General features: G+C 42.0%; 1 protein-coding gene across 3 annotated transcripts in view; it reads right to left on the bottom strand.

The window, feature by feature from the left end:
* The window catches only part of MTHFD1L (methylenetetrahydrofolate dehydrogenase (NADP+ dependent) 1 like), a 183,737-nt gene that overhangs the window by 109,156 nt on the left and 58,432 nt on the right, over positions 1–16,149 (bottom strand). For 2 of the 3 annotated variants that reach the window (XM_024748003.1, XM_024748002.1), the window contains exons 17-20: positions 15,024–15,100; positions 9,354–9,494; positions 6,654–6,722; positions 2,404–2,515 (exon numbers count right to left, since the gene is read on the bottom strand). In XM_024748003.1, coding sequence (XP_024603771.1) covers positions 2,404–2,515; positions 6,654–6,722; positions 9,354–9,494; positions 15,024–15,100 — 399 coding nt within the window. The remainder of the gene's footprint in view (positions 1–2,403; positions 2,516–6,653; positions 6,723–9,353; positions 9,495–15,023; positions 15,101–16,149) is intronic. The other variant, XM_024748004.1, reaches the window with a different exon arrangement.

Raw genomic sequence — 16,149 nt, 5'->3', positions numbered from 1 at the left:
GACTCCATGCCCCCAACACAGGGAGCCCCAGTTTGATCCCTGGTTGGGGAACTAGATCCCGCATGCATGCCGCAACTAAGAGTTCGCATGCCGCAACTAAAGATCCCGCACGCCACAACTAACACCCAGCGCAGCCAAAATAAATAAATAAATATTTAAAAATTGGTTAAAATGATAAATTTTATGTTCTAAGCATTTTGCCACAGTTGAAAATAAAAACTAAATAAAAAAGGAAATTTAACCTCCATTAGTCATGTATCAATAATGGAGTGAATAATAAGAAGTGGCTAAGAATTATCCTGTCTTACCATGTGTCAGGTGCCATGCCAGGACTTATACATGGTCTCATTTAATCCTCATTTCAAACCTATGAGGCAAGTCCTATTAAAATCCTTACTTTACAGATAAGTAAAGTGAGGCACAGAAGGGTAACCTTGCCTAAAGTTACACAACTTGAAAGGAGTTGACAGAGATACTCTGATTCTAGAACTAGGCTTCTAAACCTCTGGCAGTGGGCAGATTTCACTGTCACTGAACTATCTCCCGTTTGCAGCCTCTTAGACTAGAAGAGATCATAGAAACAATTCACATAATTATTGACATTTGCATAGTTCTCTAGGTTTAAAAGCACATTCTCTTTTGATATTACTCATTAAAATACTGCAGCACAGGTATTCTCCTTTTATCAGAGAGGACACAGAGACTAGAGAAGTTAAGTAAATGGCTTCAAGTCATGTTACCAGGCAGGGTTCTGATTCCACAGCTTCTAACTCTGGGTCCATGGCTAACTATCCAGATCCAATTCCTTGTCTAGTCCAGCTTCTCATTTTTCAGATGAGACTGCCTACAAGGGACACGCCCAAAGATGCTAATGGCTTGTCCAAGGTCACACAGAGAGCTAGTATGTTCTGTGTGCATCACCAGCATGTGCCTTTAAAAATCCTTAGCCATGACAACACATGTTCTGTAAATATGTGTTGATAAAGGAAGGATTGGTACAGAGGCAGAGAGCTCTGTCAGCATAAAATAGAGTGCTTTTTTCTAGAAACTCTTTTATTTGTGGAGTTGATGCTTTAGAACCTACACTTCACGTAAGCGTCCAACTTTTCAGTGCCTGCCCTTACTCAACCTCCTCCATTAGCTCTACAATTATGCTGTTATCAATTGAGCAAATCCACTTAGACAGCATGTCTAGCTACTCTCATAGCGGATTTCGTACCCAAGCAGCAAAGTGCACGAGAGCTGTATAATGCAGACCTTTGAGAAATGAACTACATAAATCCTCATTTGATCCTGACTGTATGTCTACAAGGAATTCTTAAAACAGACTCAGCCACCCTGAGTGATCTTTTTAACGGCCGAGTGTAAAAATGCAGAGCTAAGATCTTCTGTCCAGCAGAAGCTTTTCACGTAAAATAACTCACTTCTGAGATACAAGGCTAACGATCAGTGTGAAAAAAGCAGTTACTAGACTTGATTAAAGACACTCACGCAGTGAATGTAAATTACTTGTTGGCATGTGAAAATCTGCCAGTGTAATGCCTCAGATGTCAAATTAAGGTGATATTCCATGAATCCTTGTTTATCTTTTTCTTTCTTACAACCTTAATACTGTGGGTGGGATTGGGGCTGGCACGGACTGAGCAAACTCTATGGCAGTGTCCCCCTCTTTATGGCTGGAATGTCCAACAAAACCCAGAGAGAAGCAGGTACTACAAAGAAGAGCTTCACAGCAGCAAAACATCTGAGGCCTTACTAATAAAAATGTCCTAGTCTAATGGTTGGGAATCTCCCCTCCATTAGGCCACAAAACCACACTCAGATTCAGCGAAGAGCCGACTGATTTCATCTCAAGTAATCAGTATTACTATAACTGCTAGTATTGGCTAACATTTAATGAGCATTTTCTCCTGTTAAATTACACACACAGTATGCTCCAGCAGGGCAGGACTAGGTCTGCTTTGCTCACCGCGCAGCCACAGCTGAGTTGCATGCCTTTTATGTGTTAGGTTGTCAATAAATATTTGTTGAATGAATAAATAATCTCATTTGGTTTTCAAAATAACCCTATAAGGTTCGATACAATATTGTTATCACCATTTCTCAGCTGAGAAAGCTGAGGCTCAGAGGTCATTACACTGTACCCAAAGTCACGTGGTCAGCAAGTGTCAGAGCGTATATTCTAAACCACATGCACCTGACATCAAAATCGATGGTTCGACCACAAAGTCATGTCACTAGTACAGCCCAGACCTTAGGGTTTTTCTAGCACTGAGGCCATCTCTGAAAGGTGGGCTTACAAGAATATATTTCAAGTCAGAATGGATCTCACTCTGTTCCAGCCATCACCTTTCAGATTTCTTCAATATTCTTCAAAAACTACATTTAAAAAAAGTGACTTACCTACATATCCTTCTTCACCAACCAGTTTCAGGGCAATTTTATCAGCCAACACTGAAGAGTTGCCGTGGGCAATGTTGGCAAAGGGGCCAGCATGCACAAATACAGGCGTCCCCTGTGGAAGCGGAAGAGCAAATTTTAAAAAGCTATGAGAGGGGTTTCCTTGGTGGCGCAGTGGTTGAGAGTCCGCCTGCCGATGCAGGGGACGCGAGTTCGTGCCCGGGTCCAGGAAGATCCCACATGCCGCGGAGCGGCTGGGCCCGTGAGCCATGGCCGCTGAGCCTGCGTGTCCGGAGCCTGTGCTCCGCAACGGGAGAGGCCACAACAGTGAGAGGCCCGCGTACCGCAAAAAAAAAAGCTATGAGAATCAGTTATTTCCTACTATAATTTTGATAAGCCACTGTTTTAGCTGTCTCAGTGACCATGAGATAAACCTTATTTCATATTATTCTGCATTATATTGTTACAAAGAATGGAATTAAACCTTGATGGTCTAAGAGGCTTGTTTAAATTGTTTATCCCCATTAAGAAATTAACCAATTCAAGAAAAATCTAATCATAAAATCAACATAATAAATGAATTGTGGGAATCATGGCAGGGCAAGTACATTTTATTATAAGCCATTTTTATATTTACAATAATAATCTTATTCTGATTTTTAAAAACTCTGTCTTTCTCATTGTTCCTCTTACCTGTTAATTTTTTAAGTTAAGTCACCTGGTAATTATTAAAACAAAAGAAAAATTTCACCCATACTAAAATGTTAGTTACTAAAAAGGCAAAAAAAGCAACAAATAAGGGAATTCTCAAAAACTTTAGATTTTAATTATTTAAACAAAATCTGTCATATAGTCATTTCTTACTTTCATTTCTACACTTCTCTTTTGTCAAAGAGAAGAGACTGTAGCTCTCGCTAAAAAAAATCACCCACGTGCACTAAACTGTTTAGGCTGTATTCAGAGTCAGCTGGGGCCACTGAGGTCTGTGTGTGTGAACCCTGGCTCCACCTGTGAAAATACAGGTTGCCCTTTCACTGACACGGGGGAGGCAGGGCGTGATGCAGGGGATGGGGCCTGGGAGCCATGGAAAGTTCCCATGAACCAGGATGGGCTGTGGGCGAGCATGTTTCAAAGCCGAGAGAGGTGAACAAAAGCAGGAAGAAAGGCAGTGAAAGAAAAATCGTCACTGAGAGTGAGAAGGAATTGATCAAATCCACTCAGTTTTCTATTTACTTTTCCCCCGAGTCCTCAGGAGGGACAGTCACAGAGTACGGATACGGCCATACAAATGTCTGTGGAAATAATACACTGGGATAGGTGTTTATGGAAATGCATACATGCATGTTTACTGTCTAGATCTCCACCTGTCTATCCATCTATAGTTTCTCACTTCTACGCAGATAAGCCTTTTAAAGTGCTTTGACGGAAACACTGTTTAAAAGGTATTAACGCCTCCATCACCTCCTAGCCTTTGCCAGTCCTAGGACGTGGCTGCCTGTGGAAAGCTAGTAGCGGAGCTAATGAGAAAAGTTTAAAGAGACAAGGTCACAGGCTCCAGCCCTGGGTGGGCGGCTGGCTTCACTCCCCTATACCCTGCAACCCTCATCCTGGCCATCTGTCTGAGAAGCACCTGGCACCAGTCTCCAGGGCGACAGGTGACAGGGTATGGCTGTATCAGCATAAACACACCGCTATACCTGGCACAGCCACTCCAGGGACTAGATGGGCAGCATTCAATTTTAATTTAAAATGAAATTAAAAGCCACACAGATTAATCACGAAAGCAGTATCAGAGCCCTGGTTTTTGAACTCCCAGTATGTGGTTTAAATAGAAAAATTCTTAGACCATCATTGTTGGACATTCAGACACAGACACAAATACACACTCAACTGATATTTATATGATGCAGTATACGGAGTTAATACTTTGTTTAAGAAATTCTATCACTAACCCAAAGACATAAAAATATCTATCGTGAGTTCAATATTTTATTTTATATGCAGAACATTTAGGAAAGTAATAACAGGAAATATCTTGGTTTCTGTGATGACAAAGCTGTGAATATTCTCCGTAATGGACTTTTTGAACATTTCATAAGATTAAAACTTCAGCTGCTCTTTGCTGACCAGAGATCTAAAAGAGCATTACCCAAAGGACTTTCTGCAGGGCCCTGAACGTTCTGTACCTGCGCTATCTGATGGAGCAGCCGCCATCCACGGGGGGCTGCGCAGCGCTTAAAGTGCGGCTGGTGAAAATAAATAAAGTAGAAATAGAACTAGTGTGACTGCAGAACTGAATTTTAAACTTTATTTAATTTAAACTAATTTAGACTGAGATAACCACATGTGGCCAGGAGCTCCCATATTGGACAAAAGACTGCAGCAAGTGGGTGTTTTCCTCAACACTGCATATGGTTAACCCGTGGTAAAATGTTAAGATCTCTTATTCTCTCTCTTCCACAGGGAAGTTCTCAAGCTTATATGTATACAAAAATCACCCAGGGTATCCAAGCCTTACCCGCCAGACATTCTAGAGTTCACTTTGTCTGGGGGAGAGCTTGGCATCAGCATCTTTAAATCTTTCCATGAGATTCTAACGTGCAGCCAGGGTTGAGAACTGCTGGTCTCCGGGCACCTTGCAGCAATGGAACCCTTGATAACCTCCTCTGGGACTAATAGTCAAGTGTGTTCAAACATGAGCACTAAAGCAGAATCTGTACATTAACCAGTGATTTTTAGATCATTTGTTGATTTAGGTTCCTACTGCCACTGATTAGACAGGTTAATGTGGAATGAATATTTAGGACGCAGGTAGCAGAGTTCATACATGCAGGTATTTTAACGGAATGCTGTGTTCATTTTTCAAACAATGCCCATTGCCTGTGACATCAAAATGACGTCACAAATGTGAGCACAGTAAGAACTGCTTAGGGGCAGTCCAACCCAGTAATTCATTCAACTAACAAGAAACTAGCCTTTTAGAGTGGGATATGTATTAAAGGTGGGAGTAATTTTTAATCTAAGAAAGGTAATTATTTATAACAGTAAGATGATCATCCCTAATGATGATGATAATGTGTTCATTTTTGAGGGGGAAGTGTTATGATGAAGCAATGTCATGTCTCTTTATACATTTTTTCTCATTCATTTAGTTATTTATCTAACATGTATATATTTTTAGGAGCAATGGAGTAAAAACAATAAATATCCATTTAATTCTTCAGCAAGTGTTTACTGAGCACTTAATATGTGTGAGGAACTTTCTAGGAGCTGGCGATACGATGGTGAATAAGATGGAAAAAGTCCTGCTCTCATCCTGGTGGGAGGAGAAATACAGTAAACAAAAAAAGAAATAGGGGCTCTCAGATGATATCTTGTGCCATGTAGAAAATGACAAGAAGGTGGGTTTTGGGCTTGAACCACTGACCAGGTCTGGGGGATGGAATGAGTTGGGAGGAGGTAGGAGGTGGATAGGAATCAAAGATGCTTTTTTTATGCATAACTTTGAAATGCCTTTTCCCACCCTAGCAGCTCGTGGTAACCACGCCTACAAGTCTGAAATGCTGAGGTTAGGAGGTTCAGAGCCAGAGTTCAAGGGTTATTACATGACTGATACTGCAGGAAAGCGCAGATGGAGAAGTGAGAAGAAGGCAGCGAAAGAGACGGAGGAGAGGCCACCGAGAAGGTCCAGGAAAGCAAGGCGTCAAAAGCAAGAGAGCAAGCGCTCCGGAAGGAAAAGCATCGGCTGTGTCAGCCCCCACTGAGCAAGCCATATACAAAAAACGACCTTCTTAAAAAAGTGGAGCACAGCACACTTTCCTAGAAAACATTTCTCAGCATTACTCTGTGTGTGTGTGTGTGTGTGTACGTTTGAGTTTATTGAATACTCTGAATTTTGCTTGGAGAGAAAAAAGACAACAAACCTAAACTCCCCAAACTTAAGGATTATGAGAAGCTGAGTCAAAAAAAAAAAGCAACATAGAAAACATCATGTAAACGTGATAAACGTGGCTACACAAGTTACTGAGATATCAGACACTGAGTTTCTAAGTTTCTCCTCTGGCCAATTAGTACTTAATTAGCCAAGATATGATCATATCAAAGAACTTTGAGCTTTTGGGGGGATGACCAAGCAGTTATTCTGATGCTCCTCATGGGCTCATATTCGCTGGAAGTGCTCATGTGTGGGAACGCATACGCAACCTAGTTAGTGCGACTCTGTCGACAATGTCTATGAAAAGAAAATCACTTACTTCTAGGGTCTGCATCAGATTTGGTTTTATCGCGTCTTTCATCAGAACAGTCAAAGCACCTGTCACCCCCTGAAGGAAAGGGAGAAAAAAGCCCACTTATTTAGATTATTGACAAAAGATCGTTCGCACAAGGGTCTCTCAGCCTTTTCTCACCAGCCTACCTCCTACGTGGGCAACCCCACCGGCCGCCGTCACCTCTGAGCTACAGGTGACACAGTGCTCTTGCCTCTGTCCATCTCTCCTCCACCTGAATGGATGCCAACCCTTCCAAGATGTGATGGGGAAGTAGTAGTCATCGCATTTTTAAAAAAACCTCCTTTGACGGAAATAAGAGGCTTGCCATACCTTTCAATTTGCAACTATGCACATCATGTTTCATTACCAGAGATTACACTGTTGCCCCAAGAAATCAGGTGAAGAACAAAAACAAGGCTTGTTACACAGAGGGAACGAAGAAAGGGAAAGGGACGTGTCTAAAGGCACCCATTCTGGTTTCCCACCCTCTCCCGACCTCTCATCCCACAGATAACCGAAGGCACTCAGAACACTGTTGCATTGGAAAGGCTCCTCCTTTTCTGTCTCTCGTGCTATGTCTGCCTAGAATGGAGCTGATGCCACTTGTACATAGATTGTGGCTGCTTCCTTCCAATCCTATAATGCTTGAGTTGGGCTCTCTCGAAGCTCCCTATCCCATTCCTGGAAAAGAAGAGGTGGAGGAAGAGACACAGCAGGGATGAAGTCGGAGAGCTACTGGGGAAATTATTTGTGCCAAAGAAGGCCACAAAGGGAAGCTTTTTTAAAAAAAAACTCCCTTCCGCCTTTTCTAAAGACACTGGGCAAGTATCTTTCAACAGATTAGTCAGTTATGGGAAGGCCATAATACGAGCAAATGCATGTGAACACGGCCCTGAAAAAATAAATGTGGCATGCAACAGATCCTAACAGATAAGGTGGTAGAATCTAGAGACTTTTCAGCTCTCCAAGGTGCATTCGTTTATTACTTTCTCCTTCTACCTCCATCACCAACAACGTTAAGTGTTTCTCTTATATGATCAGTTTCTATTTTTGTATTTTTATAATATTTAATCATTGAAGATTTCTTTAAAAATCAAATTTACTTTCTACTTTATTGCAGAAAATAAACCTTGCAAGAACTGTAACCTTCCTATTATAAATATATAAAGAAATCAGGTACCTTCTGCAAACAAGAAACACAAAAGAAAACTAAAAAGAGTTAACTTTGGGTTATTTTGGTCCAGATCCAAGAGTTTTATCACAAACCAAAGGAGTAACTTTAGGGAAATATTTGTGGATAAAGTTTCAAACTACTCCTGTCACATACTTATTGATACCTAAGGTTAAGAGGATACAGATAAATATTTATACAGAAACTATTATGTGCAAGTTTAGAGACACATGTTGAGATGTCGATCATTTTTAAAAAGCAGTACTTTTACAGCAACCTGGGTTTGAGTTTTCTCTTTAAGCCTTATACTAAGCATTCCATGGGCTGCTGATATAAATGTATCTATTTAATCTACTTGACAAGACTCGAGTCACTCAGATTCATCTCTTCAAAAGAGCCAAAAGGTAACCAAGATATTTTGGCAAAGGTTTAAAATTATATCCCCAGGCCCTGGAATTAATAAAATATTAATTTGCCTGTCTCCTTTTCACAACTGGTTTTCAATCATCAGTGTGCATTTAAGATTCCATTATGGTACGTGAAAGTAAGCTTAAATTTAGAGTAATGGCTGCCTACGTTGTACTAAGTACTATGTGCTTATAAACACGTACAAGCAAATGAAATAGCTACACCATTGATGGGGATTAACAGTAAAGTTGGTCATTAAAAAAAGGAAAAAAGAGGGCTTCCCTGGTGGCGCAGTGGTTGAGAGTCCGCCTGCTGATGCAGGGGACACGGGTTCGTGCCCCGGTCCGGGAAGATTCCACATGCCGCGGAGCGGCTGGGCCCGTGAGCCATGGCCGCTGAGCCTGCGCGTCCGGAGCCTGTGCTCCGCAATGGGAGAGGCCACAACAGTGAGAGGCCCGCGTATGGCAAAAAAAAAAAAAAAGGAAAGAAGATTAGCACTCCAAATTACAAAAAGCACTAAGGAAGGTGGTGGTGTGCCGTGAAAGCTTTGTAAGAAGCATCATTCCACGCAACAGAAAGCTACATGAGTAAGAATGATTAAGGCGGAGCTCTGTTTTTATAATGTGAAACCCAAGTCGAAGGCACAAATTTAAACAACCAGGGTGCCCAGGGAGCAGGCTGGAGCCAAAAATGTGCCATTTTTAACTTAACCTTCCCTTCCATGAAGGTGGAGTCACTTCTTATTCCTTGGAAAGGTGATTTGCCCTCAATTTAAAGCCAGCATAGATCACACTTTTTTAAAAAAGCCCCAGGCTGCAGGAGGATGACCGCACCCCAGGCAGAGCAGAGATCAGGATTGGAAAGGATCGTGAAAAGCTCACGAAATAGGTTTCATATGCTTTGGTTGCAGTCAGGCACAAGCATGTTATAAATGCCTGTGAGAACATGATGAAGTTGTAAGACAAACGGGATGGTGAGCAGGAAAACGTGTGCAGAAATTCTCTGAATTCCCATTATTACCCAGTGATGTAAGAGGAAGAAAACCTTCTCCTGATCACAAAAGAACAGGGGCAGCGAGCTCTCTGGAGCTTCTGAGATGGACGTACCAAATCACTTGTCGTCACGGGCTGCCCGTTTCTGTCACTGGCCACCACCATTCTGCCCAGTCGCTCCTTCATGTCCGTGAGGCTGTCAGTCAGAGCCAGCACTGCCATGACCTCACTGGCCACGGCGATGTCAAACTGCGCCTGAAAAGGCAAAGCCAAGGTACTGGTCAGCTGCAGCTCCACCTGGATGGCCATTTGCATGGGGATCTGTATTGCAGCAATTCCTGCAGGCCCAGGGTTTAACCCTCGATGGGCCGTTCTCAGAGGCACAAGTTTCCAGCACATGCCCGGTCCTGGGATCGGTGCTCCCTAGGGAGGCCACCCCTTCCTCCATTTGCTGTCTGAGCACAGCCTGGCTGGGCCCCCCATTACGGGAGCTCATGGGGCTATGAGATTTGCTTCTGTAGCATATTTCAGCCTCGGAATTATTAATGTGATGATGTGATGGACGCACGGCTCCACCAGTGGACTGTAAGTGCCATGAAGGCAGGGACCATTTGGGGAGGGATTGCTCCTGAGTCCCCAGCTTGGAGGCCTGCGTGTGAAATGCGGGAGGCATTCAATGTGTATCAGCAAAATAAAGGAAGAGTCTGCTGCCTACCCCTGCTGTTATTTACGTGTGTCAAGGGGGATGCATGTGTCTGCCCAGCAAAGAGGTAAGCAGCAGATCGTGAAAAAAGAGGGTTCTGAGGCCAGTCTCCCAGACTTAGAGCTCAGCACAGCGGTGAGAAGACCCTCGACTTCTGTCATCCCCCCAGTCACAAGGTGGCATGGAATCAGTTCTGAGCTGTCCACGGAGGCTTGGCCACATCAGATCATGAATTGTCCAGCCATGAATGCTGGAGAGCGGCTACTTCCTGAGAAATGTCCCTGGCCTTCCTATTCCCGCTCCTGGCTCTGATTCCAAGCTGGACACAATCCAACAGGAACCAAAAGAGACACAAGGACCCCGCATATCCTCCCCCACCGAATTCAGCCACCAGACAAAACCGCTTCATTACACTCCTTCCCAAGGGGCATACGAGCCAGACAAGTTCAGTCTTACATAGAAAATGGCTGTGCCCTGGAGGGATCACCTCAGGAGATATTTTATTGTCCATTTCCGGCACCCACAAGAAAGGAAGTGAAGGAAAGCAGGAGCTTTCTGGCTACTTCCTGGTTGAGATTTCAGCAGTCACTGATTTACTGAAAACACATTACCTGAAAGGCAAATGCACCTATACTCAACTATTACATTCTCAATATAACCCATTCCAAATCTCAGTGGTCTTTCATTGTATGAAATTTAGGGTTTTCTACACCACCGTTCCATTAAAAACAGTACATATGAAAAGTAACTAAAAATGATGAGACTTTCTGCACAAAACCGGAGGCTAGAAATACTCTTAAAATATTAACTGTGTGGGCTTCCCTGGTGGCGCAGTGGTTGAGAATCCACCTGCCGATGCAGGGGACACGGGTTCGTGCCCCAGTCCGGGTAGATCCCACACGCCGCGGAGCGGCTGGGCCCGTAAGCCATGGCCGCTGAGCCTGCGCGTCCGGAGCCTGTGCTCCGCAACGGGAGAGGCCACAACAGTGAGAGGCCCGCGTACCGAAAAAAATAAAAAATAAAAAAAAATAAACTGTGTAAGTGATAAGTGGAATGTATAACACCCATAAGTTCTTCATTTGTAATCGTTACAATTTCAAAATTTTGCATCTCTAGCAACATCAAAATGAAACAAGGATCAATATAAATATAGTTACTCATTTTATGCCTGAATGGTACAGCTAACAGAGGGCTGCTCGCTTTTGTTTTGCAAATAAAATATTTCTAAATCACATAAAGGTGTAGATGAGATTATTCTTATTGTTTATCACAGATTTAGACAAAAGACAAAAAGCCATGTTGACAAGGATGCGAATCCCCTTTGACTCTGCAAGTATGGATCTGTTTATCATGTGTATGTTACAGCTTATTTATGATAGCCCAACACTGCAAACACCCTAAGTGTCCATTAACAGCGAAATGGTTGTATCTATTATGGTACATCTACAAGATGTGGTATTATATAGGCATTAAAGAAATGATGATATAGGGAATTCCCTGGCGGTACAGTGATTTGGACTCCGCACTTTCACTGCCAAGGGCCCGGGTTCGATTCCTGGTTGGGGAACTAAGATCTCACAAGCCGTGTGGTCCCACAAGCCAAAAAAGATGATATAGATCTACATTTACTGCCATAAAAAGATGTTCTCAATAGTTTTAAGATTAAAAAAAGCAGTTAAACCTCTTAGATATAATCCCTTCTTACTTAATAATATGTATGCATAAAGCAATATAGAACATAACCTTGGACAAGTCACTTAACACAATATGGCAACTTTTCTCATTTGCAAACCAGATTTACAAACTAAATGTGCTCACGTATGTAATGGGCCTACCAATAAAAGGCACAAAATAGGCATTCAGATCACAGCAATTGTTAATCCTGCATCTCTCTAGTGCCAAGATAGAGTACAAAAATACGCAGAGAAAATGTGAAGGAACTTCCTTACTATTCCTCTTCTGAAATCAGAAGTCAGTGATTTCAGAAGGTGAACAGCTTTCCAGCATCCATGTTATGTGTTTTTACACATATAAACACGTATGCTGGCTTTTTCTTAACATAAACTGGATTACGCTATATTCATTTTAGTCCAAATTCTTTTAACGTGTGTTCTTTTTCTTTTCCAAGATTTGATTTTATTATTTTTTTGAATTTTATTTTATTTTTTACACAGCAGGTTCTTATTAGTTATCTATTTTATGCATATCAGTGTATACATGTCAATCCCAATCTCCCAGTTCATCCCATCACCCCCACCACCACCACCACTCTCCCCACTTGGTGTCCATACGTTTGTATGGACAAACCTTCAATTTCACAATCTGTGTGAGAGCTCTAAGTCACTCCCCCGATATACACTTTATCGTTTTCAACGGCTACCTGTTTCTGTTGTGCAAAAGGATACACCAAATATATGTAATCACCCCTAACGATGAACACTGGATTGCTTCCAATGTTCACCATTACAAAAAATGCTGCAATTAGTATCCTATATATAGATTTTTTTTTTGTACCTGAGTAAATATTCCCCCCTTTTTAAGAAAAATCTGTAGTCCTGAAGTTAGAACTGTTCTGACATTTCAAATTTTAAATACTGACAAACTATCATCCAAAAGGTTTTACAATTTATATTCTCACTAATACTGTATAAAAGTCTCTATTTCTTTGCATCCTCACTAACGGTTAATATTAATTTATTTATGTTTTAATGAGCTCATAGGTAAGTCTTATTATCTTCTACTTATCCTATTCATTTCTTTAGTATAGATTTATTGAACACCTACTACTCCTATGTAACAAAGTCCTATGCACTGAGAATATAGCAGTGAACAAAACATACCAAAACCCCTGCCCTTATGAAACTCACATCTTAGTGGGGGAAGGCAGAAAATAAACAAATAAGTAAGGATAGCAGGGGAAGAAAGAGGGAGTTTGGGGACAGGCAGGTGCAGTTTTAAAGAAGGTGACCAGTGAAGGCCTTACTGAGAGCAGTATCTGAGTATTAATTTATGGAAATTCTTTTTATGCTTGGCACTTTAACCCGTTGTTATATTTATACTGCGAATAACCTCTCCCAGACTCTTACTGGTCTTTTACTGATTTGGTAAATCATTTTTCCATATGGAAGATTTTAATTTTTATTTATGTCAAAATTATCTATTCGTTAGAGTTTCTGCTTTTTATGTCAGTGCCAATTCTACTAGGCCAAACTACTGTGTTTGACTTATGCCAGCTTATTTTGTATTTTCTGTTCCAAATTTTTTTTCTTTCTACTCAAGGATTCTAGATTGAAAATCCTGTTCCTTCAGAACTCCAAATCGGTTTTCCCAGTGTCACTTTGCATTCAGTGCTGTCAATGAGAAGTCTGATGACAATCTGAATCTCACTCCTTTGTGACTCATCAAGACTTTTTTCCTCTCTGGCAGCTCTTTGGAATTCTTTTTTTTACCCTTAGCGTTGTGAAATTTCAACATTATGTGTCTGGGTGTAAGTCTACTTCATGTATGCCGCTCAGCACTTGTTAAGTCTTTTAATATGAAAATTCTAAATTTTCCTTAAAGTCAATAAATTCCCTTTTTATTATTTCCTCAAATACATTCTTCCCTACATTCTCTGTTACTTTCACCGGTAACTTGAGATGAGTATTAGAACTTCTCGGTGTGTCTCATATGTCTCTTGATTTTTCCTTTATATTTTCTATGGTTTTCCTTTTGATAGTATGTTCTGAGAGAGTTTCTTAGATTGAACTTTCCTCTCTCATTCAGTTAACCCTATTCTTATTCAATCTACTAACTGGATTTTTACTTTGACACTACAGTTTTATTTCCAAGATTTTAACCCATTTTTTTTCCACAACAGCTAATTCTCAATCCTTGTAGGACAGTTCCCTTAAGCCTCTGAGAATACTGATGGTAATCTCCTCAAAGTCCCCCCCCACCCCGCCACCATCTGATCTGCAATCTTGTCTAGGGCACCTAAGCTTCTCTTTACTGCGTCTGGTGTCCATGTTCATGATATGTGCTTTCCTTTAATACAGACGATTCCTGGCTTTGATGCTCCCTTTTCCTTGTCTGGGGACCTGATTTCTGACAACCTTACCCTGTCTCTAGACATTCAAGAGAGTAGGACATAGGACATGCTGCTCCTTGGCTTCCCGTCCTGCAGTCTCTCACAGGATTAGTCCTGAGGTTGCCCACTGTGCAAATGACAGACGGCTGCCCTCTCCTAAGTGTCACAATATACTGCTTTTCCTTGCAGCAGATGCTTTTCACTGCCAGCCAGGAAGCACGGTACACAAGTGAATCTGTGACTTTGATGTGAGCCGCCCCCCACGGCTGGGCCCCAAGGCTGAGACCAATGTACCACTGGCTGTGTCTCAACACAGGTGTCCCAGGAAGGTGCCTGTGCACCAGTTTTTTTGGGAGCTGTCCCCATCCCTCTCCTGTACCTGAGAAGTAGGGTATCTAATGCCTTTGAATTTAGCGACCCCCTCCAATACTTCCACCACATCTTGGTTTGTGCTTTTCTCCACCCATCCAATTCCATCTTCCTATCTTTCAGAAGCTTCCCCAAAGAGTATGGCCATGACTCCGGTTTTCTAGCAAGGATACTGACTATTTGAAATCTGTCTGTGTGTGCAAGTTTCAGGATTTGGAGGAGGGATGGAATAGGGGCTTAGCTTGTCTTCTCGATTCAATCCTCATATTCACTTTTTAAAATTTAATTTTTTTAAGTTGAAGTATAGTTGATTTACAATGTTGTGTGATTCAGTTTTGGGTTCGTACTATTTTATATCTAACGTATAAAATACGTTAGAATGTTTATTCAAGGGACACCCTGAATGGCTCTTACCAGAAACACAACTAAAATCACACAGAAAAAGGATGGCAAAATAATATTGGAGACGTTCTGTCTCCTGATGATTTCCCAGTCCTGCTGAGGGACTGGAAGAAATGCCTTGACTCATCAGGGGCCCACTGGTTACTGTGGGTGGAAGAACAAGAAGAGAAATGTGGAGAACCAGCTTCTGGGCTGCTTTAAGTGCAAGAGCAGAGTCCTCCCTGGAGAAAACACCACCTACCTGCCGAGAAAAGCCCTTCTCTGTGTTTCCCTGCCCGATGGTTATTTTTCGTAGAAATCGGTCATTTGTATCCATGACTGGAAGAGAAGAGAACAGAGCATCAACGAGCAGGGACTGGCTGCCCAGTGTGTGTCTGGCATTATTCTGGGCGTTGCAGAGGCAGCAGAGAGCAAGAGCTAAGGTTTGGCTTCCCTGAGCTGATGATCCCGTGGGAGGATCACAGAAAGGGGTCAAATAAACTAGGGATCACCCAGCTAGGAAACCAAGGAGGGGATACGACGGCGTGTGTCGGGAAGGGGTCTGGGTTGGGGTGCCGTTTTGAACAGGCAGTAAGGAAAAGCATTTCTGAAGGAGTGTCCTTTTTACACTGAAACCTGAGGCACAAGAAGAAGCCAGTTAAGTCTCTCTGAAGGTTAAACATTGAACGAACATCTGACCCACCACTTCCAGGTATATATCCAACAGAACTGGAAGCGGCGACTGCATACCCATGATCACAGCAGCATTATTCACAACAGCCAAGAGGTGGAAACAGCAAAGTGTCCGCTGACCAAAGAATAGATAAACAAAATGTGGTATAGACATACAATGGAATGTTATATAGCCATAAAATGAGTGAACATTTGATATATTATGATACAACATAGGTGGACGTTGAAAACATTATGCATGATGAAATAAACCAAGTACGGTATGATTCCACTTGTATGGGGGTCTTAGAATAGGCAAATTTATAGAGACAGAGAGTAGAATGGTGACTACCAGGGGCTGAGGGGAGGTGAGGACTTATTATTGAGGGAGTGTTGAGGATGATGAAAAGGTTTGGGGTGTAGTTAGTGGGGATGGTGTAACCATCCCAAGCCTTGGCCTATATGCCATTCGTGGTATATATTTAACGCCATGAATCGCACACTTATGAATGATTAAGACGATATGCTTTGTATATTTTACCATATAAAAAACCCCCAAATAAATAAAGTAGTATATGTGGGGGGAGGAGTCAATGATGATTCGAGTGAGTATCAATTCTCTTTACTCTCTTCACTGGCCTGTATGAACTGCACCGATTTATATTTTGTTTGTGAAAACCACATCTACCATGCCAGAAAGTAAAGCCAGAAGGACA

Source organism: Neophocaena asiaeorientalis, unplaced genomic scaffold (assembly GCF_003031525.2).
Source record: "Neophocaena asiaeorientalis asiaeorientalis breed wild unplaced genomic scaffold, Neophocaena_asiaeorientalis_V1.1 scaffold123, whole genome shotgun sequence".
NCBI lineage: Eukaryota > Metazoa > Chordata > Mammalia > Artiodactyla > Phocoenidae > Neophocaena > Neophocaena asiaeorientalis.
Note: the sequence above shows the minus strand (reverse complement) of the source record. Positions and strands in the feature narration are given on the sequence as shown.